General features: G+C 18.6%; 7 protein-coding genes across 7 annotated transcripts; 4 read left to right on the plus strand and 3 right to left on the minus strand.

Moving 5' to 3' along the window:
* Window positions 1-95: 95 nt before the first annotated feature.
* Window positions 96-4,377, minus strand: PRELSG_0111900 (conserved Plasmodium membrane protein, unknown function; the record flags this gene model as incomplete). The annotated part of the gene is made up of 10 exons (XM_028679189.1): window positions 96-1,473; window positions 1,702-2,702; window positions 2,976-3,058; window positions 3,184-3,264; window positions 3,364-3,420; window positions 3,537-3,617; window positions 3,681-3,745; window positions 3,884-3,957; window positions 4,024-4,111; window positions 4,331-4,377. The coding sequence occupies 10 exons, from the start codon at window positions 4,375-4,377 to the stop codon at window positions 96-98; spliced, it is 2,955 nt and encodes a 984-aa protein (XP_028531479.1).
* Window positions 4,378-5,127: 750 nt separating this feature from the next.
* On the minus strand, window positions 5,128-6,792 carry PRELSG_0112000 (conserved Plasmodium protein, unknown function; the record flags this gene model as incomplete). Its single annotated transcript, XM_028679200.1, has 1 exon — window positions 5,128-6,792. The coding sequence occupies one exon, from the start codon at window positions 6,790-6,792 to the stop codon at window positions 5,128-5,130; it is 1,665 nt and encodes a 554-aa protein (XP_028531480.1).
* Window positions 6,793-7,196: 404 nt separating this feature from the next.
* On the plus strand, window positions 7,197-10,995 carry PRELSG_0112100 (AAA family ATPase, putative; the record flags this gene model as incomplete). The annotated part of the gene is made up of 2 exons (XM_028679211.1): window positions 7,197-10,530; window positions 10,931-10,995. The coding sequence occupies 2 exons, from the start codon at window positions 7,197-7,199 to the stop codon at window positions 10,993-10,995; spliced, it is 3,399 nt and encodes a 1,132-aa protein (XP_028531481.1).
* Window positions 10,996-11,496: 501 nt separating this feature from the next.
* Window positions 11,497-12,888, plus strand: PRELSG_0112200 (conserved protein, unknown function; the record flags this gene model as incomplete). Its single annotated transcript, XM_028679223.1, has 6 exons — window positions 11,497-11,534; window positions 11,658-11,808; window positions 11,903-11,995; window positions 12,261-12,401; window positions 12,472-12,687; window positions 12,802-12,888. 6 exons carry the CDS (start codon window positions 11,497-11,499, stop codon window positions 12,886-12,888), a joined length of 726 nt encoding a protein of 241 aa, XP_028531482.1.
* Window positions 12,889-13,494: 606 nt separating this feature from the next.
* Window positions 13,495-15,693, plus strand: PRELSG_0112300 (conserved Plasmodium protein, unknown function; the record flags this gene model as incomplete). The annotated part of the gene is made up of 1 exon (XM_028679234.1): window positions 13,495-15,693. One exon carries the CDS (start codon window positions 13,495-13,497, stop codon window positions 15,691-15,693), a length of 2,199 nt encoding a protein of 732 aa, XP_028531483.1.
* A 3,395-nt stretch (window positions 15,694-19,088) lies between these two features.
* FIKK8 (Serine/Threonine protein kinase, FIKK family, putative) lies at window positions 19,089-22,887 on the plus strand (the record flags this gene model as incomplete). Its single annotated transcript, XM_028679245.1, has 2 exons — window positions 19,089-22,682; window positions 22,807-22,887. The coding sequence occupies 2 exons, from the start codon at window positions 19,089-19,091 to the stop codon at window positions 22,885-22,887; spliced, it is 3,675 nt and encodes a 1,224-aa protein (XP_028531484.1).
* Window positions 22,888-23,828: 941 nt separating this feature from the next.
* On the minus strand, window positions 23,829-24,719 carry PRELSG_0112500 (PAP2-like protein, putative; the record flags this gene model as incomplete). The annotated part of the gene is made up of 1 exon (XM_028679256.1): window positions 23,829-24,719. The coding sequence occupies one exon, from the start codon at window positions 24,717-24,719 to the stop codon at window positions 23,829-23,831; it is 891 nt and encodes a 296-aa protein (XP_028531485.1).
* Between the last annotated feature and the right edge of the window lie 766 nt (window positions 24,720-25,485).

The raw sequence follows: 25,485 nt of genomic DNA on the forward strand, positions 1-25,485 counted from the left end.
ATATATTAACACCCAAGTGTTATTGCAAAGTTTTATTTTTTAGTAAAAATTAATATATATATTTTCTTGTTTTATTTTTAAATTTGAACTTTTTATTAACGATAAACGTAAAAAAATTTTAAATAATCTAAAAAATTTATTTGTCTTTTCTCAAATATATGAAAATTTTGTATTACACATTCATTTAAATAAGATATTCTTTTTATTAAATTCCATAAATTTTTATATATATATACATATTGGGGATTTTCTTTTCTACTTTGATATATATATGTTGAATTATGGCACAAAAGTTCAACCAGTGTATCCAAATCTTTTTCATATATATATCTTTTTACTATTTTTTCCTTTTCATTTGATACATCCAATTTTAATTTTTCATAATAATATCCATTATCTAATGCAAATAGAATTGTTTCTACGAAATCATTTATATTTTTATATAATATAAATAAGTCCTCCTCATTTTTATATAATTTTAACTCTACTAAAAAATAAATGTATGATGATATAATGAATATTTTTCTAGGTAAAGAAACAAAAGGGACTTGACCAGTTATGTAACTACTTAAATCATCTTTATCTTTTATTATAAGATCAACAGCTTTTCTATATAGTTCATTTGCTTTCTTTGTATCTTTTAAATCAAAATCATAATATTCTCCTAAATGATAAATTAGATCAACATCTTTATCAAGATAATTATTTTCAACATATTTATATAAAGTTGAAGATATCATACGATATCCTAGCAAATCTAAAGTAGATCTAGCAACTTCAGCTATATGCAGGGCACATTTGTCATCCGTTCTTTTACATTCATTTATCCATGGTTCATAATATTTTATATCTGAATATTTTAATTGATTAAACATTTCGTATGGAGAATTATCTTCTATTATTTCAGGATTAAAATATATAACACTATATTTTCCATTACGAAAAAGTGTTTTATAATTTTTATTATCATATAGTATACGACTACAAAATCTCATACTATTCTTATTATTACATTTAGCATAATTAGAATCGACTTTATCAGAAATTGAAAAAATATTGATATCGCTTCCTGAAGATGCACATCTATAAATACTACTAACAAAATATCTAATTTTATATTTTTCATAAAAATATCTTTTCGCATCACTAAATGGAAGGCAAGCTGACAACATGTAAAAATCTTGAATCCTTTTACGTAAGCTTGCATCTTCATATTGTGGATGTAATATTAATTTAAAATTTGTACTTGATCTTAAAAAACTGGATGTAGGTATATCTGCCATTATGGGCTCATTTTCTTTAACATTTTTTTTCAGCCAATTAATTAAATCTATATTTTTATGTAAATTTAGTGGTTCATTCTCTAACATATTTAAATATTCATATTTTGGGAAATATTTCATAAAGGGATAAAAACACCCTAAAAGACAGAAGGTATAAATCACTATTTTTGATAATCCAAATTTACTTGACCTGATAAAGAAAAATAAAATGATTTGATAATCGTGAGAAATTGTATTATGAAAATACAAAATATTATGAGACAACATATTGTTACAAACATATAAACTATCATATATTAATAAAATAAAAAAAATAAAAAAGTATCTTTGTATATTTATATCTAATGAACAGTTATTCATATATTATAAAAGTAAAGTATTTTAATTTTCTTTTTATTTAATAATATTATTATTTTACCTTGAACAGGAAAAATTTATTTTTGTAAATGAATAAAGATCACTTAAAACGGATGGTGACCCCACTAAGCTACCAAATAAGCACAATAAAGGTAAAGCTAAAACACGGAGTCTAGATATGATTACCATTAATAATACATAAAATAAAAGTTGAATTATCAAAAAAATAAATTGAGATTCTAATATTTCATAATTAAAAAATTTTTTTCTCCCTCTATATGTATATGTAAGATAATTTATGTTATAAATTAAAACAATAATACTGGATAAAATTATATAATCATATAAAGCCGAATCTTTTAACATTTTAAACATAAATTTCGCAAAAGGATTAAATTCAGTACCTAAACTGTATATCATACTATCAAAATTATGATTAGCTAGATTTAAACGTACTTTTAATAAAGTTAACACATGTGAATCATCTTTTTCTTGATGAATTACTAACAACCTTAAAATAAAAAATATAAATAAAGATGTTAATCCTTTTCTTAATATGGTCTTAACTTTTTGTAGTAAGTTATATCTTCTTTTTATTAAATTATCTGTATCACTTTTTTCATTTTCACTATTTATCACATTTTTTATTTCTTCACCATCCTTATATTTTTTTCTATTTCTTACTTTTTTATCTAAATTAGGATCCTCACACTTATCCTTATTCAGATAATCTAAATTATTTTCACAGTTTTCATCAGAATTCACTTTTTTTTTTTCATATAAATTATTAAATAGAATATTCGTGACAATAATGGCAATAAGAACAAAAGGAAAATATGTATATAATAAATATCTTGGGAAAAAGGTTACTATTACTGATAAAATATATGAAGAAAAAAATGTTAGTAATATGTAATTTAATTTTTTTGATATTTTATATTCCAGTAATTCAACTATAAATAAAGCAATTATATGTGTTAATGAAGCAAAAACAGAAAATTGCCAAAAAATAAAAAAATAAAAAGAAGAGAAAAATAAACATAGGTATTTAAAAAACGAGTTCTAAAAAAAAAAAAAAAAAAAAAAATAGACATATATAAATAAAAATTATATAAATTTCTTAATTGTTTTTACAAAAACAATTTCGTTAATATTGTTCTATTATATATATTTATTTATTTATTTTTAGATATATGTTTTATTCTATTTTGTATATATCTTTCATTTCTTCTACCCATTTTATTTATTTTTTTTCTTTTTTCTTTTTTTTTTTCATGTAAAATAATTTAATAATTTTTGTTAAAGTTTTATATACTTTTATTTAAAATTTATTACATGTTTTTCCTTAAGAATTATATATAATAGTAGGATATTACACCACATATAAACAGATGCGAAATTTTCTCTCAAAGAAAAAGCTTAGGAAAAAAAAATATAATAAGAAAAAAAAAAATAAAAATATAGTAATTATAAAAAAATATAGAAATTTATATATTTTTGTATTAAATTTAATTATAAAAAAAAATTATTTATTGTATATCACCTGATAGCCTTATTATAAATTTTTCACGAAAACAAGAGAAAAAAAGCATTAGAAATATTATCCCACTAAAATATGATTTTCCTAAAATAAAAATATTAAGAATAATATTTAAAAAGAAAATAAAAAAATAAAATTTAAAGAATGCTTTTCAGCAGAAATAAGATTTTTCTTTTTAATAACCTATATAAACTGAAAAAAAAAATAATACACTAACACTTGCAGCCTGTGATAGAATTGCTAAAATAAAAAATAATTATTTGTGTTAATAAATAATAAATATAAAAATATAAAATATTATTGATGACACTTATGTATTTATATGTTTCTTATTTCTGATTATAAAAATTATTTACCAGCATATGAATAAAAATTAAAAGGTGTGGTAAAAAATGATTTTAAATTTAATATTCTCCATATGGTTCCAAGTATAATCTCTACATAAAAAAAAATAAAAATTGTTTTAATATAATCTTTTTAATTTTTTTTTTTTTTTTTACCAGGGTAAATGTTAAAACGCTTAACTGCATTTATTGTATCAGGGTATTCACTCCTGTTATCTTTTCTATATGAAGAATTAAATAGTTTAGAAAAATTTATACAATATCCTAATACATATGTTTTTAACTTAGTATAGTAGTAATGTAAAGAATTTTAGCAATATACATTTTTAGTTTTTCATTTATATTATTTTTTTTTTTACATTAATAAATTTAGCCCTTCTTTATAAGTATTAGCTTTTATTAAATCATCGTAAAAGGAAAAATAAAAAGCTTCCTATTTAAAAAAAAAAAAATTTTCAAGACAATATACTATTTCATTGAACTTATATTATTTTTATACTTCCGAGTATAGTAATATTTTTTGTTCATCATATTTTCGATAAAAATCATATCTATATCTTTTATAAAATGTAATAAAAACTAAAAAGCTAAAAAAAATATGAAATAATATCTTTTAATATACTAATTTTTGTATTTAAAAAAAAAAACATTAAAGTAAAAAACAGAAATAAATTAATTCCCCTATTTCATTAGTAGAAAATATTTAATAATATTTATTTAATTTTTTTTTTTTTTTTGTGACTTTATTTAAAGCATGTTTTATTAAAACTCATTTTTAAATATTAGAGAAAATGCTTTAAAATTACCAGACTAATACAGAAATTAAGGATAATTTTACTTTACACTTTTCCATTTATTCTCATTAAAAATTTCTATTTTTTTTAAAGTTTTCATATAAAACAATTACTCTTATAAATTTAAGAAAAAATATATAAAAATATGAAAAAAGAAAAAAATAATTTTTTCATTATGATACTAAACAAAAACGAATAGAATAATTCTCTATAATAAATTAAGCAAATAAAATAAATAAGAAAAAAAATTAAGAAAAAATGAAAAAAATTTTAGAGTCATTTAAACAATTTTTATAACTTTATTAAGGAAAATAATAAAAAAAAAAAATAAAATAAATTATATTTTTAAAAATAAATATTTAACAATTGAGAGGAACAACAAAAAAAAAATAAATAAATAAATAAAATAAATTATAACAAGCAATCAAAATTTTAACAAAAAAAAATTATGAAAATATTAGGTATCTTAAATTAAAAATAAGCTTATATATATATATATAATATATTTTTTTTTTTTTATATTTCAGTAATTATTAAATATAAAAAATTACTAATAAAGTATATGTCAAAAAAAAAAAAAAAATTCAAAATATTTAAAAAAACAAAGGCAATAAATAAATTTAAAATGATATACCTATATATATATGTGCATTATAATGGAAATTATGGAAATTAAAAATAAAAATTATATTATTTAATGTTATATATATATATATCACAATAAAACGTAAACAAAAAACTATTAGATATATTCATTTTTATAGCTAAAATTAAACTTAATTTTTTTACTTAAAAAAAAAAAACAGTTTCTAAATATAAAGCAATATATCTAAATTATCAAAAAAATTATTTTTTTCCATTTTTATATAGCAACTACAGTAATCAAACTTATTTTCATTTTCATTAAAGATTTTGGTTTCATAGAAATATTCCACTGAGTTAATATCCAAACAAAAATTTTTTTTGTCTGAGAAATTTTCATATTTTTGTATATTTTGTTCACTTAAAAAATGTGCTTTTTGTTTTTTTAAATCACTAACTAAAGAAGAAAAGTGAGAAGGATGAAAAACCTTTGATTTCAATTTTTTATTTGAGCTTTTTTTTATTAATAGGTAAAAATTTTTTAAACAATTTGGGCATACACATAAATAAATCTCCACCTTTTTAGATTTAATTAAACACTGGTATTTCAGTATGTTAAACTCTTCTTTTTTTTCCTTTATCTCTTTTATACAATTATCTTTATTTTCATTAAGAAAAAATATATTTTTTATTTGATTCATAAATCCGATAAATGTATTTTTTGTCTTCTTTTTGTTTTCAAAAAACGAAAAAACTTTATCATTTTTTATTAAATCAATATATGAATCAATGTGACTTCTATTATTTGTTCTTTTTTTTTCATAGTATTTCTTATTTCTGTACAAACTACAATATGAGCTTTTATCTTTTAACAATTCATTTGAAGAATACTTCAATTTATAATCTTTATCATCTCTTATTTTTTTTTCATCATAAATATTATTCATATGTGAAAAATTATAAATGCAATTTTTATTTAAATTAGAAAAATTATCTTTATGTGATAAAATAGAGTTAATTATATTACTAGCACTATTCAAACCATCCGAATTAAGGTTTTTTTCTTCTTTTTTATTATATTCTCTATCAAAGTGAAAATTATAATATGATTTTTTTTTCTTAGAATCATTATAAAAATTGCTATTTAATGTTGTAATAAATGATTTTTTTTTTTTTTTTTTTTTGATTTGTTCATAATTTTTTTTAAACATTTGTTCTTTTAAACAGTTCACATTTTTATCTTGTTCATTATCATATTCTTCTATCTCCCTTTCTTTCTTATCAAGAATAATTATATTTAATAAATTATCTTTTTCTTTTATATTAAAAAATGTATTTTTTACTTCTGATTTCATAACCTCACTCTTTACACTTTCTATAGATTTTTCATAATTTTTTAAGCTGAAATTATAATAAATATTATTCATATTATTAACTCCTTTTTTTTTTGAGGATAGTTCGCTATGCTCTTTATATTTTTCGTGTTTCTTCTTTTCTAAATGCTTATTTTTATGAAATAGCTTTTTTTGTTTTATAATATTTACCAATGATATATTACTTTTATTAATTTTTTCATTTTCTTCATGTCGAAAAAAATTAGAAATATTACTATTAATTAAATTATTGGAGTGGCCTTTGTTATCATTTTCAAAAGTTGTATTAGTGAAAAGTATACCACAACTATACATAAAAATATAATTAAAATGATTATTAGAAAAATTATTTAAATTATTGTACAAATAAGAATTGTATTTTTTTAGCACAACTGTAGATATTTTAAATAATTTTCTATCTTTTTCTTTTTTTTTAATATCTTTTTTTAGTTTTCGGCATTCCAATTCCATTTCTTTTATGCCATCTCTTATTTCTTTAATACTTTTATATTTTTCCATTTTTATTTTTTTTTAATATTTTTACCTTTTTTCCTCTTTTTTCATCATTTTCATAAATATAAGTAATATGTAATATTTTTTTTTTATTTTTTTGTTTTGTATATTAAAAATATATTTTCTTAAATTTTTTTACTGAGTTATTAAGTATTTCATAAATTATATATAAATTTTTTTTTTTTTTTTTTTTTTTTTATTTACTCAAAATTTCTTTCTTTAATTATAAAAAAAGCATTATATGTATACATATATTCTTAAAACACAGTACATTAACTGAAATATTTTCATATTACATTTTCCCTACTTAATTTATTCTTATAAGAATTTTTTCTTTTTTTTTCTTATTGTCGAATAATTAATATAATGCATATTCTAATGAAGAAAATGAATTGTCGAAATAATTTAAAATGAAAAATGATGAATTAATTGAAAATTTTTGTGTTTACTGTAATTCAAATAAATCCTTTTCATATTTTCAAAAAAGTCTTGACCCTCCTAAAAATTTGTTTAAAAATGAATACGAAAAATTAGTTAATACAAAAACGATAAAATATAAATGGATAAAAAATTTATCATATAACGAATGTTTGCAACAAGTTTTAAAAAATTTAGATGAATGTAATCTACAATTTAAAGGTAAATGCGAAAGAAAAAACAATTCATTAATATATAGAAATGAACAGTTTCATGCTTATAACAAAAAATTTTTAAATGATGAAAAATATATAAAATATGCTATTTTTAATAATAGAAAAAATAAAAATAGTTTTAAACCAAAAATATTCATAGACAAAATATTAGGAATAAAAAATAGATACAAAATTGATTCAAAAAATAATTTTATAAAAGAAAACAACTCAAAAAATAAATTAAAAAAAGACAACCATTTAAAAAATGATATTATAAAAGAGAATTATTCAAAAAATAATTTTATAGAAAAGGAAACTTCTAGCATTTATACAAAAGAGAAAAATTTTAAAAATGAATTTACAAAAGATAGTAATTTAAGAAATGTTATTATAAAAGAAAATAACTTAAAAAAAGATTTTGTTGAAGAAGGAAATTTCCAAAGTAATTTTGTAAAAGAAAAAAATTTGAGTGGAAATTTTATAAAGAGTAATAAATTAAAAAATATAAAATTAGGAAAAAGAGAAAAAAAAAAAAAAAAAAAGGACATATTTAAATATTTATTTAATATTTTTAAAAGAAGGAAATATTATAAAACAATATTCAAATTGTGGTTAGATAATTTTTTAAAAAGAAATGGAATATTAAATAAAAAATTAGTTAAAAAATTAATTAATTATTTGATTATAAAAAATTCTATCATTTTTGATGTTGAATTATGGAATTTTTTTTTTTGTAAAAACTTGATCAATCATTTTAATGTAAATTTGTATTTCCTTATAGGAAAGTCAGGAAATAAAAAAGAAGATTTTATAAGAGATTTGTTTCATTCTTTTCCTTTTAAATATAGCAATGATGATATTTTTATTATAGACATAATTCAATATGAAAATTTCCCAATAGTATGTGACTACAGATATATAGAATCAATGAATTTTACAAATTGGGAAAAAATTGAAAAAAATAACGAGATATTTAATGAAATGAATAATAAAAACTATGAGATTAATAGAAATTATGTACTAAAATGTCTTAATAAAACAAATTTCTCATTTAAAATATGTGATTCTTTTAAAATTAAAAATAAATATTTAAAATTAGTTAATTTAGAAAAAATTAAAAATTTAAATTATATTAATTTATATGTGAACAAGCCAAATAAAGTAAATTACAAAAAATTAAGTGTGGGAACATGCCTAAGAAACTTAAATGAAATAAATGATAACTATGTATGGAATAAAATTTCTATTAATAACAACTCTTTTGACAAAAATGTTGCATTGTCCAGTAACTTAAATAATAATTTATGTAATTATAATAGTATAAAAGAGGATGTCAGAAGCGAAAGAATTTTATCTATTTTTTCAGATAGTGAAAGTGTTAGTAGTTTTGACTTATATAATTTAAAAAATAATGAATTTAATAAAAATGTTTTTTCAGAAAATAAAGAATGGAAAGAATATAAAAAAAAATTATATGTAAATAAAATTCTTTACCCTTATTACTACGAACTTGTATTAAAAGAAAATACTATAATAAATATAAAAAATAGGAAAGAAATTCAAAAAATCGATAAATTTAATATGAATTTAGAATATATATTAATAAGTTTTACTAAAATAGCTTTAGTGAAGCAATTAGTATGGAAAAAGAAAATTTTTAGGTTGTTGTTTTTTTTTTTAAAAAATAAAAAAAAAAAAAATTTAAATAAAAAAATATTAGGGTTAAATTTATTTAATGGTGGTTACTCTTTTTTATTAATAAAAAATTTTGATTATATAAATAATTTCCCAATTTTTAAAAAGAACTGCATCATGTTTTTATTTTTAAAATATATTTATATATGGAAAAATATGAATTTAAATGCTCATATTTTTATTATTTCATCTTTCGTTGGTAATAATAATTTTAATAATAGTAATAATAATGATAATATTATTTCTTTATTTAATTCTTATGTAAATAATTTCTTTGTTTTTATTTTTCCACATTTTCTTCATAAAAAAGACAGATATGAATTATTAACTCATTTATACAGAAAAAATAATTTAAATTATTCAAAGAAGCATATTAAGAATATTTCTAAAATAACTAGCAGTTTTAATAGAGAAAATTTAATGAAATTATTTCAAGATGAATATAGAGAAAGAATTATAAATTTATTAAAAAGAAATAGAATTACCATAAAAGATAAAAAATTTATTAAAAAGTTATTTCAAAATATTAATAATAATCATTTTTTTTCTGAAGCTCTTAGTTTTCAAAATGATTCTCATATATACGTTCACTCTCATGAAATTGAATTATATAAGAAAAAAAACTTTAATACATTTTGTAAAAAATTACGAGAAAAGACATATGGATTTGGTGAAATAATAGGTGAAGATACTTTAATAACTAGATTAAAAAAGGAAGTTATTGAAAATTTTAATATTGATAAAAAAAAAAATAAAACATCTATTAATTTTTTTGATAGTGTAGGTATATTAATACATGGTAATAGTGGATCTGGTAAAACATTTATATCAAAAAAAATTATTGAGGAATGTAATTGTAATTCTATTATTATTAATTGTTCAAATATATTTAATAAAATAATGGGAGAATCAGAAAAATTTCTAAATGAAATTTTTGAATTTGCAAAAAGTAAATTACAGCCATGTATAATTCTACTAGATGGTATAGAAAACATATGCTTTAAAGAAAATATTACTGAAGTGGAGAAATTTGCAAAAAGATTAAAATTATGTTTTTATGAGAATATTGATAAAATACATTTTGAACAAAAATGGAAAAATAATCCTTGCTTAATTTTAATTATAGCCACTACAACGTCCATTGATAATATTGATGACAATCTTTTAATGAATCATAGAATAAAATACATTTATCAAACAAAAGACTTTCATTATTGGGATAATAAAGATATTTATAAACTTTTCGGAAAATGCTTAAAAAGTAACAATATAAAATCAACTGATTTCTTATACTCAGAAAGTTTTAAAACTTTTATATCAGAAAATATTCTTGAGAAAAAGAAGAATCTATCTCCTCTGTATATCTCTAACTTGTGTAGAGATACGTTAATTCACTACTTAAAAAGGACTATTAAAGGTATTAAAAAAAATTCTTATTAACACAACAAAATAAATTTCTTTTATTTCATTTATTTTGTTTTATATATTAAAACAATACACGTCAAAGAAAAAAAAAAAAAAATTCTTTTCTTTTAATTTACACAATTCATTATTAAAATTTACATAATACTATTTTGTTAATTTTTTTATATTATACTCTATTTCTAAATAGAATTATTTATATATATAATTTTTTTTTCATTTTCAGTAATTTATGCTGATAATTATGTTCATTTTTCTTGAAAATTTATAAAAGCTTTATTCAAATTGATAAAAATTTTTTTTTTCTATTTCTTTTTATATAGCATTTTATATATTTCTATATTTAATTAAAAAAAAAAAAACCTAATATAATTCATTTTTTTATATATTATTAGGAGGTGAAATGAAAAATGAAATTATAGTGGAGGATTTCTACAAATCCCTTAAGATGAATTACTGATATAATTTTTTTCCGTTGAATTTGTTTATAATTCTATTAATTTAAATTTTATCTTTATTTTTTGTCATTTAAATATATGCTCATTCTAAGTATTAATACCTTTTTGAAGTGTTTAATATATTATTTTCTTTTTTTTATTTTTAACATTTTAAAAAGAAAAAGTATATTACAGTTGATATAATATAATTTGTTTCAAAAAAAATAAGTGAAAATTTTTAATTTTCTTATCAAAAAAGAGAGAAAAAAAAAAAAAAAACTACAGAATAATTATTTTTATAAAGTTTTTTACATAAAAAATTTATAAATCTATTTCTTATGGAATCCTATTTATGTTAAAAAAATATTTTCTAATAAATTTTTTTTTTTATTAAATTGTTAAATGTTTAAAAATTTTTCAATTTTTATTTTTATTATTAAAGAATAGATATATTTCAAATTCACATATAAGTGATATACTGACCTTTTTAAAAATTTTGTCTTAAAATTAAAAAATTAGTAATTATGAGTCATATTGATTTAAGTGGCTATAAAATTCCAAAGTTATTAAAAATATTACATTTTTAAGAATAATACTATAAATATAGCTTGCCACTTATATATATACATATTTACATTTGTATAAATATATATATATATATTCTTTTTTTTTTATGCAATATCAGGAAAATATTTGATGAGTTAAATGCTTTTGAGAGGCATAAGCTTATGATGTCTCTTCGCTTATTGGAGAAAGAAAAAAATAAAAATAACAATGAACAGTATTTAAACGATTATGATATTTTAAAGAAAAAGTACAATTTTATACATGATGCAGTACGAATTAACTTCAAAAAGAAAAAAAATAAATAAATATGAATAATGGATGAAATCATTTTTATTTATTTCTTCTTTTAATATGATTTTTTAGTCAAATGAAAAAAATTCTCTTTTGCAAAATTATTATAATAGTATATGTAACAAATATGTTATATGCGATTTGACAAGATATAGAGAAGCTAAAGTAAGGAACATATTATTCACTAGTCTTTTTTATTTTAAATAATTCTTAATTAATGTTGTAGTATTATTATTTTTTTCTAAATATTAAATTATTTCCCGTTAATTATGCTTCCATATATACGTTTTACAACCACAACTAAAACTATAATATATTTCTTTTTAAATTATTAATAGATGTATATAGAATACTTTATATTTAAATTTTTCATTAATAAATTCAATATATTTTAGTATATATACTTTTATTATTTATAATCTTTTTATAGATAGGTTTAAGGTGGAGAACAGAAGAAGAAATAATAAAAGGTAAAGGGCATATAATTTGTTCATCTAAAAAATGTAACAATACAGATTTGAAAACTTATGAATTTTTATTTGAATATATTGAAGGAGGGGAAAAAAAAGAAGTAATAATAAAAAATTATTTGAAAATTTTATTAAGCATTTATTAAATTTTGAACTATTTTATAATTATAGACAAATGTGAACGTGAGAGCTTGTATGGACTGTGCATATAAATTACATTACAGGAAAATTAAAGAATATTTAAAAAAAAAAGAAAAAAAAAAATTGAAAAAAAAACAAAGAAGAAAAAGAAAACATAAAAAATCAGATTCAAGTAGTGAACGCAATGACTCTTCATCAATTCATAGCTCTAATAATTCAAAATTGAAAAAGAAAAAATCATCTTATGTAAAAATACTCACATAAAAAAATAAAGATAAAATATTTTTGTTATACTTTTGCATATGTCAAAATTTTAAAATAGAAAAAAAAAAACTTATTTTTGTTATTTTTTTTCATCAGGTTAAAAGAAAACTTGAAAAAATTTCTGTAAAAGTGAAAGAGGACGAAAATGAAGAAAATATGTATTTCCATGATTTAATTTTTTAATTTTCTTAATATATAAATATTTTAATTTTATTTTATTCAATTTTATACTTTATATAAAACCTTAAAATTTATATCTTTTTTTTTTTTTTTTATGTGCATAAAAAATATTTGCAGATTTGTTATTATTATGATTGTTTATTTTATTTTTAAACTTAATAATAATTTTTGTTGTACTATTGTTTTTTCCTATCTTTATTTTATTTTATTTTTTTTTTTTTTGTTTTGTTCATTTATGTTTTTATTATTAATTTATAATAATAAATACACTTCTCTTTAAATTTTAAAAATATTAAAGAACTATTGTAAAAAATACATGAGTAAAATAACTTTAATATTTATATAAAAGAAATATATATATATGCATTTTTACATAATTCAGTAAAAAAAAAAACCTTTATCATCATTTATATACTGTCTTTTTTGTTTATACATATATATGTACACAATTTAATAAAAATTAATTTTTTTATTTGTAAAACAAACTATAAAAAAAATATAATTCTTTAAAATATTAAAAAAAAAAATGTAATTTAAAATTAACTTAAAAATTTTAATAATATTTTTTATTTATTTGTTATCAATTTATTATTTTTATATTTTGTTTTAATGAGGATTCTTAAATTTGAGGATAAAGGAAAAGTTTACAATGAAATTACAAAATGTACACCTTACGCTAAAGATAAGGAAACATTAAATAAAACAAAATGCCTAAAAATACATTCATTTTCAATTATTATTGATTGGTTAAATAGTCTCTTAATATGTAATAAAATTTTAAATGAAAATAATTTATACGAGGAATTAAAAGATGGTATAATAATTTTAAAATTAATAAAAGTTTATAAACCTGAAGTTGAGATTCATGGAATTTTTGTTAAGGCAATAAAAAAAAAATGTGCTATAAAAAATTTAGAAAAGGCTCTGTCAATAATTTATATGAATAATCCTTATTACTACTCTATTGTATCGTCAATAGATATTTATGAAAAAAAAAAAAAAAAAGTGAATATGTTACTCTTACAACTGTTTGACAAGTATGAATTCCAAAATTTAAAAAAAATTTCCATTCCTTTATTAAATTGGTATAATCACACACTCAAAAAATTTTCACTATCACTATCTCGTGAAACATTAAATGACCCTTTTAATGTATTAAATAATTATCCATATGTTAAATATAATAAAGATAAAATTTATCATAACAATGAAACCAGTGATATGAAATTTTTTAGAGAAAATAAAGAAAAAAATGGAAACTACCCTAATAATTCGAAGAAAAATACAAAAAAACAAATAAAAGTGTTAAACACTTTTGCTTCTTATGTACTATTTAAAGATAAACAAGAATGTGATCATATACCGTATATTATTAAAGATTTCTCAGATTGTTTAAAAATTTTATTAATATTTTATAGATATGGATATTTTACTAAAGAAGAACTTAAAAATATAAATAAATTAGATATCAGAAATAATTTTTTTATTTTGCAAAGTTTGTTGAGAAGATTAAATATACCAATTATTTTGCAAAATGCATATTTTAATAACCCTTGTGAAATTGCAATTCTTTTACAGTTAAAATACATACAGTGTTTCATTCATAATAATGGTTATGAAAAAGCTATTGATTTAAAGAAGGAAAATTACATTGTTAGCTTCCTAATAAATCAAGAAGAAAATAAAAGTGCCAAAATAAAATCAAAGGACTCACTTTATAATGATTTTAGCACAGAATACAATGATTATCAAATACTTGATAAAGAATTTAATTTAAAAAAATATATAAAAAAAGACTTTGAAGAATATAATAAACGAAATTATCAAAAAAGGAATTTTAAGTCACATATTGAAAAAAAAGATGTAAATGTAAACATGAAAATAAAAATAGAAAATGAAAACGGAAAAAATCAAAATGAAATGATTGGATCTAGTGAAAGTGAAATAGATGATAACGAAGCAGAAAGCAGGGAAACAGAATTTTTTAAAAACAAAGAAAATGAAAATTATAGTAAAATAATTAAAAATATAAACAATACAAACGAAAGCTTAATAATTGGAACTGATGAAAGTGAAAATCAAATGGAACAAATTTTAATTGGAGAAAAAAAAAAAAAAAAAAAAATGCATAGAACAGAAAATGAAGCAAACAATAAAAAGAAAGAAGATACAGAAATAAATGAATATTTAGAGAGAGATATCTTCAAAAATACACCAAAAAGAGATATAAAGAAAATGTTCTATGAAAGAATTAAGGAATTCATGAATAATGATATGATAAATAAAAATGAAAGAATAAAATACAAAATTATAGACCCACTAAAAAAAGATGAAATAATAAAAGCTGAAACAAGAAAAATAACAAAAATAAAAATAGAAGATGATAAAAATAAAAAAATAGAAATTAATTATAGAAATATACCATTAAAATTTAAAGGTATAAATTATATAGAGCATAAACAAAAGGTAAACATTTTTAAAAATAATAAACAATACAAAACGATAAGTAAAGATGAAGAAAAAGAAAGAGTAATATTAAAATTAGAAAATAAAAATAAAAAAATCCCTATTAAAAAACCACTAAATTTATTAGATAATCATTTTAATAAGATGAAACAAAATACGCAAAAAAAATTTCCAAAAAAGGATGAAGATAACAAAAATTTTAATTTTCTTGAACTGAACAAGAATAAAACAATTCTAAATGAACAAATTGGTTTCCATGACGTAAAGAATAATGCTATAAAACAAGAAAATAACAAAGGTCTTACTATAAGAAAATCAAAAATGCTGAAAAATATTCTCTAAAAAATACCAAAGTTTTTAAAATAAAAAATGAAAAAAATTAATACTTTTAAAGTGAATTTGTAAATAGATGGAAAAATATAAGAAATTTTCTTCAAAAAAAATAATGTGAAACTTTTAATTTATAGTGTAATTATTTATAGGTTATTTCATAAGTCCCCCTAAATATGCCATATAAATAAATGAATTTTAAAATTATGTCTATTTAAATTAAGTATTTAATTAATAAGATATGTTTTCCTAAAATTTTAATACAAATAATTATACAGAAAAATAAAAAAAAAATAAAGTATCACTGTATAAAATATAATAAAAATTTATCTTATGCTTTATGGCTTTACTACAAATATCCTTTAGAAGAAATATTTTATTGTTTTTAAAAACTATTTTTTAATTTAAATAATTTTTATTTTCCCCAGAAACAAAGGAAATCATTATGGGTAAAAATTGGCAATACTACTTTACATGATATATTTATTTAAAGAAAAAAATATGACTAAAATATGTATACTAAATATGGATAACTTTTCATATCTTAAAATTTTTAAGATAAGCGTACTTTAATTCATGCAGTATGCTTAGAAATAAAAAAAGAAAAACTAATATTTAAAAGGAACAAATTATTAGAATTAGATACATATGTATTTTATAAAATAATGGTTTTATATTTTTACAATAAAAATTTTATTTAATAATCTTAAAAAACGTTTGGGAAAAAGATACATTTTTAATACAGCAAAATGAAAAATTTTGCACTATTTTTTTGAGAGTAGAGAAAATACTTAAATATATATAAGATTTAATTGAAGCATTTCTTATGTGCTATTACTTTTGTCAAAATATGTATTTTATAAATAAGAAAAAATAAATTCAAGATTTTTTTCTAAATGTAGCAATATTTTAGTTTTCATATAATAGTCACAATGTTTTTTTTAAATATTTTACTAATCAAAATTATGTAATATTATTCCCATTTCATACTGTTAAATCAATGTAATTGCAATTTTATGAATAAATATAAAAAAAATATTGTGAATTTTATGAATAAATGCTATCGTAGCATTTTTTTTTCTTTAATGTTAATATTTTTTTAAATTATAATTTTTTTTTTTTTTTTTTATTTTGCACCAAAAAAACAAAAAGAAAAATAGAAAAATTTATGTGAAGTTAGAAACTTGTGTAAACTATTTTTTACTCTAATTTTTTATTTAAGCTATTTCATTTTTTTTTCCTTTTTTGTAATGAGTTAATAGACAAATACAAAAAAAAAATAATAATAAAATTATATTTTTTATATCCTTAAAAATTAAAAAATTAAAAAAAAATATACATAATATGAATGCATAAAAATATGTATCTTCAAAAAAAATGTAAAAATATAGCCTTTTCCTGATAAAAAATAAAAACATGTATATATATGCGTATATTACACATGATTCAATTAAAATAAAAATAGCGTGCAAAAAAAAAAAAATGAAACATTTTTTGTTTTGTTTTGTTTTTTAAAAAAAAAAAAATAAAATTTTATTCACTTAAAATTTAAAAAGAATTTTTTTTTTTTTAATTTATTTTTAAATGCAACTTATTTACATATGTATGATTTCTTTTAAATTTCAATATACTTGCAAAACAGTTCACAGTTTTGATCTTAAAATATTTTATTGTTATTTCAATTAATTTTTTATAAACCAGCTTTTTTTTTTTTTTTGTTTTTTTTTTTTTTTTTTTTTTTTTTTTTTTAAATTTCCTTTTTTTTTTTTTTTTTTTTTTTTTGTTTACTCAATAATTATAAACAATACATAATTTAGTTTTATCTCTTTTTTTTTTTCACATTTTTAATATTTCTTGATGTTTTTTATTGTCCATATTTTCCTGTATTTTACTCATTTTTTATATTCTCTATTTTCTGACTTTTAATTTTTAAGTATATCTTCTGCATAATTAAATTAAATTAACACACATTTAAAATTTTTTTTTTTATTTTATTGCATAAATCTTTAAAATATTTGGGATAATATATTTTTATTTTGCATTTAAACATATGTTTTTTTATTCATGATATATAAATATATGTTTTGTCATAAAATGAAAAAAAAAAAAATATACACTGAAATTATAAATAAGAGTTTTTATAAATTTTTTTTATATATTTAACAAAGTTACATTATGTTCCTTTTGCATCGTCAAATATTTTACTACATAAAGGCTTATTAAAATAAATTTTTCTAGTTCAATTTATTCTTAGAAAAATTATAGCATAATATTAAATATGGCATATTGAATTAGTATATTTATTATATTACATATGTTTTGATGGAAATTTTAATAAATTTATATAAAACATTTTATATTTTAATTTATACAAAATTTTATTTTTACAAAATCTTGTAATTCTTGTATTATTTCATTACACTATATAATTTTTGTCTTTGTTTTTTTTTTTTCATAATTTTCTAAGAAATTTATCTAGGTACAATGGATTATTAACACAATGCGACTTAAAGGTTACATTCGTTCTAAGCAATTATGATGATTTTTACCAACATTTCTTTTAGGATTTTACCACTTTTTTTTTTCTTTTTCTTTTTTCTTTTTTTTGTGTATATTTTTATATGACATAAAACCGCAAATGCTAAATTTTTTATTAGTTGTTTTTTTATTTTTTATTTTATGTAATTAATTTTCAATGATCAATTAATTGTTCCAAGTAAACATAACATATATAAGGTAATATACATTTTTTTTTTTTTATTTTTTACTTTCGATTTTTTTTTTTTTTGCATCTTATTGATCTACTAATTTAAATTAATACACATTTCTATAACTTTATTTTAAATGTAAATTGTGCCTTTTTGATGTTCATTTTAAAATACAAAATTCTTCATTAAATATTTAAAATTTATGTCTCTTAAAATTTTATGAAAATTATTGTTTTTAACATTTCAATATTTTCTATTATTTAATACCATTAGTTTTTTTTTAATGAAGTTTCAAATATTTATTGTGTTTTTTATAATTTTATTAACATATATTTCTTTTTTTTTTTTTTGTTAGGAATAAATTGATACTTTTTCAAGGGATATTATTTAAATTATTATAAAAAATAAATATTATCCATATTTTTTTTTCCTTATATTTATCTTACTCTTAATAAAAATTACAAATTATTATTATTTTTCTGAATGATATTTAAAACATATACCTTAGCTATTTTAATATAATTGCATACATTATACATATATATGTGTGTGTATTTAGCAATTCAAGATATTTAAAAATTAAAGTAAAATTAATCTTAATTAATTATCATTTTTACATCCATTATATTCGTTCTATCAGGAAAATTTCATAATAATAAGAAAAAATATATAAAAGAATAAGATATTATATAATAAAAAATGATTGAAACAACGGAACAAATTGATTACTCTAAATCGGAAACGTTACCGTGTGATGATAATTATTTATCCTTGAAATCTGAAAAAACTTTAAATATAGACACAGATAAATGTGATATTATGCTCAATGAAAAAAAAAAAAAATTAAATAATGAAAATTTTCCAAATAAATGCAATGTATCTAAAAATAAGCTAACTTCTTCAAACTCTATATATAATGACAAAATTAAAAAAAGCATAGAACTTTGTAGTAATGTTATGAGTAATCAAACATTTATAAGAAATGATTCTCAGTGCAACAATAAAAAGAGTAATAAAGAAAAAAAGGTATCAAGAAAATCCGACATTTCAAAAAAAGGGAATGATAAGCATATTGAAGAAATTGAAAAAGATTTTTTTTCAAATAGTAGCATGTATTATAAAAATGCCATTAGCACAAAATATTACGACAGCTTTAATGATATTGATTCCAAAAAAAGTAACAATGAATTTTTTTATGTTAACGAAAGTAAAAATAACTATTCATCAAAATTTTTTAAAAATAAAATAATTTCAGGAATCAGTAATCCAACAATAGAAGAAAAAGAGTTGTTTATGAAACATACCGAAAATAAAAATAAAATGAATAACATTTTAAATAATTACACAGAAGTTGCTATATCAAAATGTAGAATTTCTGATATAAATAAATCAAATACAAAAAATTATGATAATAATTATTCGAACAATTATGTATATAACTCGGAAGAAAATAGCAAACCGGTACACATTTTGGATAATAAACACAAAAAAATAGAAATGTTTTTAGATTATAATTCACAAAATGTAATCTCTGTTGTAAATGATAATGATATTAGTTGCAACGATCAAAATAATTATAATAATGTATCAGATAATACTAAAGATTGTTTAAGAAAAAGCTCAAGCAAATTATCTTGTAAAAAAGATAATACAATAGATTTAACAGGAAAATGTTGTTATGACTATCATAAAATAGATAAAGATCTTGATTTAGAAATTTCTAATTCTATGTATTTGAAAAATGATAAAATAGAACAGTATGTAAATAATAAAGATGAAATGTGTGCAAAAAAAGAAGATTTTAGAAGTATGTTAAGTCAGGATATTTTTAATGAAATGGAAAATATAAATGATAGCACTACAGAATGTAATTCAATGAAAGATGTTCCAAGATTGCTATTAAATTATACTACATCTCAAAATAAATTAGATAAAAATCATTATACTAAGGTTCCAGAAATTCCCTCTAGTTTAAAAGAAGTTAATATGAAGGATAAAAATTCATCTTTAGAAAATATATGTAAGCAAATGTCACAAAAAGAGTTAAAATTAGAAAACAAAAATGAAACATTTAGTAATTTCGATTTAGATTCTCTAGGAAATAATATCCCTTCCACTAATAAGAATGATTTTGAAATAAATAAAAATGAAAATAATCGACACTGTTTTCCAAGTAAGTCAATTTATGTAGAAAATTGTGCTAATAAATATAATGCAGAGTTCACAAATGATCTTTTTGAAGAGGAACTTGCTACAAATAAAAAAGAAGAAAACAAAGATAATTATAATTTAAATAAAAATTCTTTTAAAGTAGGATCAGATATTCCCAATGAAATGTATTCCAAAAAAAAGAATTTTAACTTCAATAAAAAGACAGATAGCATAAAAAAAAAAAGTGATAAAACATTAATGAAAAGCCAATTTTATGAATACACGAAAAATAAAAACGAGGAATCTATGAATAATTTAGGGAAAAAAAAAAAAAAAAAGTTTTTTGATTTAATCTCTAAAAAGCGTATAGAAAGTACTGTTATTTCTCAAAATAACAGTAAAGATATTGAATATTTAGGAGAATATTTTCATAATACAATCCCAAATGATATTATGAAGAATATAAAATATGAAAATCCTTCTAACACATATAATGAGGTAATGAGCAACATGAATTATGATTTGACATCAGAGTTGAATAATAATAACTCAATGTATGTCTTACAAAAAAACGAAGAAAAAATTAAAACAAAAAATAAGGATACAAAAGAATTTGAATATATACAAAATGAAAAAGTAGGAGCATACAGAGAAACACATATTCATAAAAATGATGATATAACTAGAAAAACAATCATATGCAATGAACTTGAAGCAAATTGTGTACCAGGAAAGCGCTATTTACTTTCTGTAAAAAAGAACGAATCTGTAAAAGATCAGAAAAATCAAATGCTATTAATATCTAAACAAAAAATAAAAAAAATATGGAATAAATTTAAAAATAATTCATCCAAAGAACAAAATAACGCTACATATGATAATAAAAAGCATTTTTCTCCTAATTCGGAATTATTAAGTTCACAAAAATTAGAATCTAATGATTATAATGGTTTTAAAGAATGTATCAATAAACCATTAAGTAGCATAAATAATATGGAAAAACAAATTAAGTCGAAATGTATATTTAATTGGAAACTAGCTCAGAAATCTTTAATTAAAATGCTACATAGTGCACATAATTTTTATTTTAATGGTGTGAAATATTCGGATTGGATTCTAACTTCTATTCCAACTCTTGGTTTCTCCAAATCAAGTAATAGAGTTCAACAAATGTTTAAAGCTATTGTTCCTTCAAAAGATAGTAATAGTAAAAACGATGCAAAATTGTTTATTAAAAGAATACCTATTTACATATGGGTAAAGCAATTTAATTTAATGAATGAATATGAGGGGGAATATGTAACCGATGGAGAAAATTTTGTAATGGAAGCAGCAGCTTTAGCCTTTTTAAATGAATATCATCAAGGAATAACTCCTAAATTATATAAGATATTATATGAACCAGAAAGTAAGCATTTTAATGAATATATGGCACCAAAAGCTATGTTTAATAATTTGAATTTATTTAATAGTATATTAAGTGAGAGACTTAAGTGTAACATTAATGGTAATATTGTTATAGTTTCTGAATTTTTTAGTGAAGATATTCTTGATTATATAGATAGAAGGCAAAAAAAATATAATATGAAAATAAGTAATAATGAAAAAAGTTATATACTTTATCAGTGCTTAAAATTATTGATAAGACTTCATGATGCAGGATTATCTCACCTCGATCTAACTCCTGAAAATATATTAATTTCAGATAATTATGAAATGCGTTTATGTGATTTATCTAAAAGTACTCCTATTTATACTTATAATTTAAGACATATCAAAGATACTAATCGCCTAAACTTATTTGAATCTTGTGAGCCTACAATAGCAAAAGGAGCATACATGCCACCTGAATGTTGGAAAATATATTGGAAATATGATACAATGAAAATAAAAAATCCACTAAAAGATTTAAATTCTATTACAGATCAAGAAAAAAGAAAACAATTTTATTTTGATGTTTCAAGCGCTGATAATTTTATGCTTGGAGTTTTTTTTTTTTGGATTTGGACTAATGGAAACTTATGGAAGTGCTCAGACCCATTACAAGATGAAGATTTCTTTTATTTTGTAAAATGTGATATGGATTTTGATAAATTTGAGTTAACTAAAAAATGGCCTACTGAACTAAAAAACATCATTAAGGTAACAAAATTTTACAATCAATGTAAATCCAACTACGTATATTTTTATTTTTATTTGGTCAAAATTTTTATCATTATTCATCTTGTATATATATATATATATATGTATATTTTTTTTTCTATAGCAATTATTGCACATAGATTACAGAAAGAAATTAAATTTAAAAGATTTAAGTACACATCCTTGGTGGTCATGCAAATTTTAATTTGGGGGGAATATAATCATATACAAAAAATATGGAAAAATTATAATCTATAAATGAAATAGGTTTAAATGTAAAATTTTATAAATGTGTTAATACTAATACATTTATTAAATTAATAAAATAAAACTATTCTTTTACAAAGCACAAATTTCTAAATACTTTTTTAGCACGTACTATATACTACTTTTATTCTACTATCTTTTGTTTTTTCTACTTAATGCATTTTGTTTTTATTTTTAAGATATTTTCGTTTTTTTGTTTTATTTTAATTCCTTTATTTTTTGTCTTTTTTTTAGTAAATTTAGTAAATTTTATGTGTAACTCATATCAAAAATAATTTTTTTGTTCATGAATTAAAGCTTTTTTTTCTTTAGCTAAAAATATTATTAAATTTTAAAAAAGATTATTAATAAATTGTGAAAATTATAAAGAAATAATATTTAAAAAAAAGAAAAAAAAAAGAAAAGCTATTATTAATTGCGTATTCAAAGAAATAGATAAACAAAAGAGGATACTAAAGTGTATTATGAAAAAATAAAAAAATAAAACAAACAATAATTATAATAATAAAAAGGAAAAATAAAACAAAATATTGCTGTAAATATATTAAAATATAATAAATATGTATCATAAAAAATAGCCAAACAAAATAGAATAAAAAATTGATGTATCAATAAACAAAAAAAAAATAGAATAAAATAAAGTAAGAACAAAAATAAAAAGATAAATAAAACGAAATATTATTATGCATACATTAAAAATATTGTAAAATATATATATATATTGGACAAAAAGAAGAATTAAACAAAAAAAAAAAATTGAGAATTTCTGTTACAATACTATTTCTGTATTCATTTTAAAATAAAAATTATTCAATAAAACTTTTTAAATATAATGTTATAATATCAAAATTATCTTTATTTTTAAAACTATGAATTTTTTTATTTAAAAAATATCTTTTTAATAAGAAAAAAGAGATATCCCAAGATTATACCTATAATACACCCAACAATGACTTGAGATAAAGTATGATCCTCTATATAGAAACGACTCCAAGGTATAGGGAATAATGTAATTAAAACTAAGATAGAGGCAACAATATTCCATTTATCTTTATTTGATTCAGTTAAATGAAGTAATATAAAAGTTATGAAACTAAATGAAAAAGAACTATGCCCTGACGGCATGCCGTAAGACTCCAATGCACTATTGTAAGGTCTCCGAATTTTGATAATATTTTTTAAAATTAATTCATTTAAAATAATCTGAGTTGGAATTATAAGATTAAAATAAAGCAAAATTTTATTGTAAGTTATAAAAAACCCCAAAATTGAGAGAAATATTAAAAAAAGTGGAACATATCCATAAACTATTGCTAATACTAATAACAAATCATTCGTATTTTTTAACGTAACAGATAGAAACTCATACATTTCTATAATACAAGACTCATTAAGTACTAATTTTTTTCTTTTTCCAATTAATCCTTGAAATAATTTGAATACTTTTAGTTTATCCACCAATTTATATTTTGCATCACATAAAGGATATTTTTCAAGTAATTTATCATCATTACCATCATTCAAGGTACTATTCGAACTTTTTTTGTTGTCATTTTTATCTTTTGTAAATAAAGGTTCAAAATTTCTTCTACTTCGTAAATTAATTTTCATATCACTACGACTATTATTGTCATCATCAAAAACATATTCTGTTCTATAATATGGTCTCATATGAAAACCTTGTACTGAACTGACTAAAACAAGTGAGATTATAACACTTAAGCATCTTATAATACTAATAGAATAACTAAATTGAATTAATGCTGACATATATTCCTTTGGTATACTAAATTATAAAATTTTAAGCTATATAAAACATAAATGTACTATATCACTTTGCTAAAACATTATAAAATTTACTAATAAAGAGATCACATCACTGTAAAAAAAAATTTTATTTAAAACATAAAAAATATTAAAATTTTCAGCATAAAAAAATTTACAAATTAATAAAATTTTAACTTATTTTTAAGAAAACTATAAAAAAAATTGTATTACCTTCCATACAAAACATCACTTTAAAGAAAAAAAATGAAATGATATAATAATTATTAAAAGCATTATTTTGTTTTATTTTTCTATTTTTTTTTCTTTTTTTTTTTTCTTGTGTGTGCATGTTTTGTATGATTTTAAATTTTAATAAAGATTTATGTAATGAATTTTTTTTTGATAAAAATTTAATGTAATGAGGATGAAATTATGAAATTATTATAATATTAATAAATAAAATTAATTTCACATACATATTTTAGTGTTTGTGTGTATTCTTTTGCAAATAATAAAACGTTTTTTTCTTTTTTTTTATTAAATATCATAAAATATTTTCAAATTTTATATATTATACTTTATTAGAGGTATATTACATTTGAAGTAATATTGTAATGGCTCTATAGTACAAAAATTTTAGTATTGTAAAATTTAAGATTCATATAATGTATTACACATAAATAATATGAAATAATATTTCATAGAATATTTTTTTATGATAAAACAAAGAAATACACACAATAAAATAAACATTTATCCATGTGGAATA

The sequence above is a fragment of the Plasmodium relictum genome (genome assembly GCF_900005765.1).
Source record: "Plasmodium relictum strain SGS1 genome assembly, chromosome: 1".
Classification (NCBI taxonomy): domain Eukaryota; phylum Apicomplexa; class Aconoidasida; order Haemosporida; family Plasmodiidae; genus Plasmodium; species Plasmodium relictum.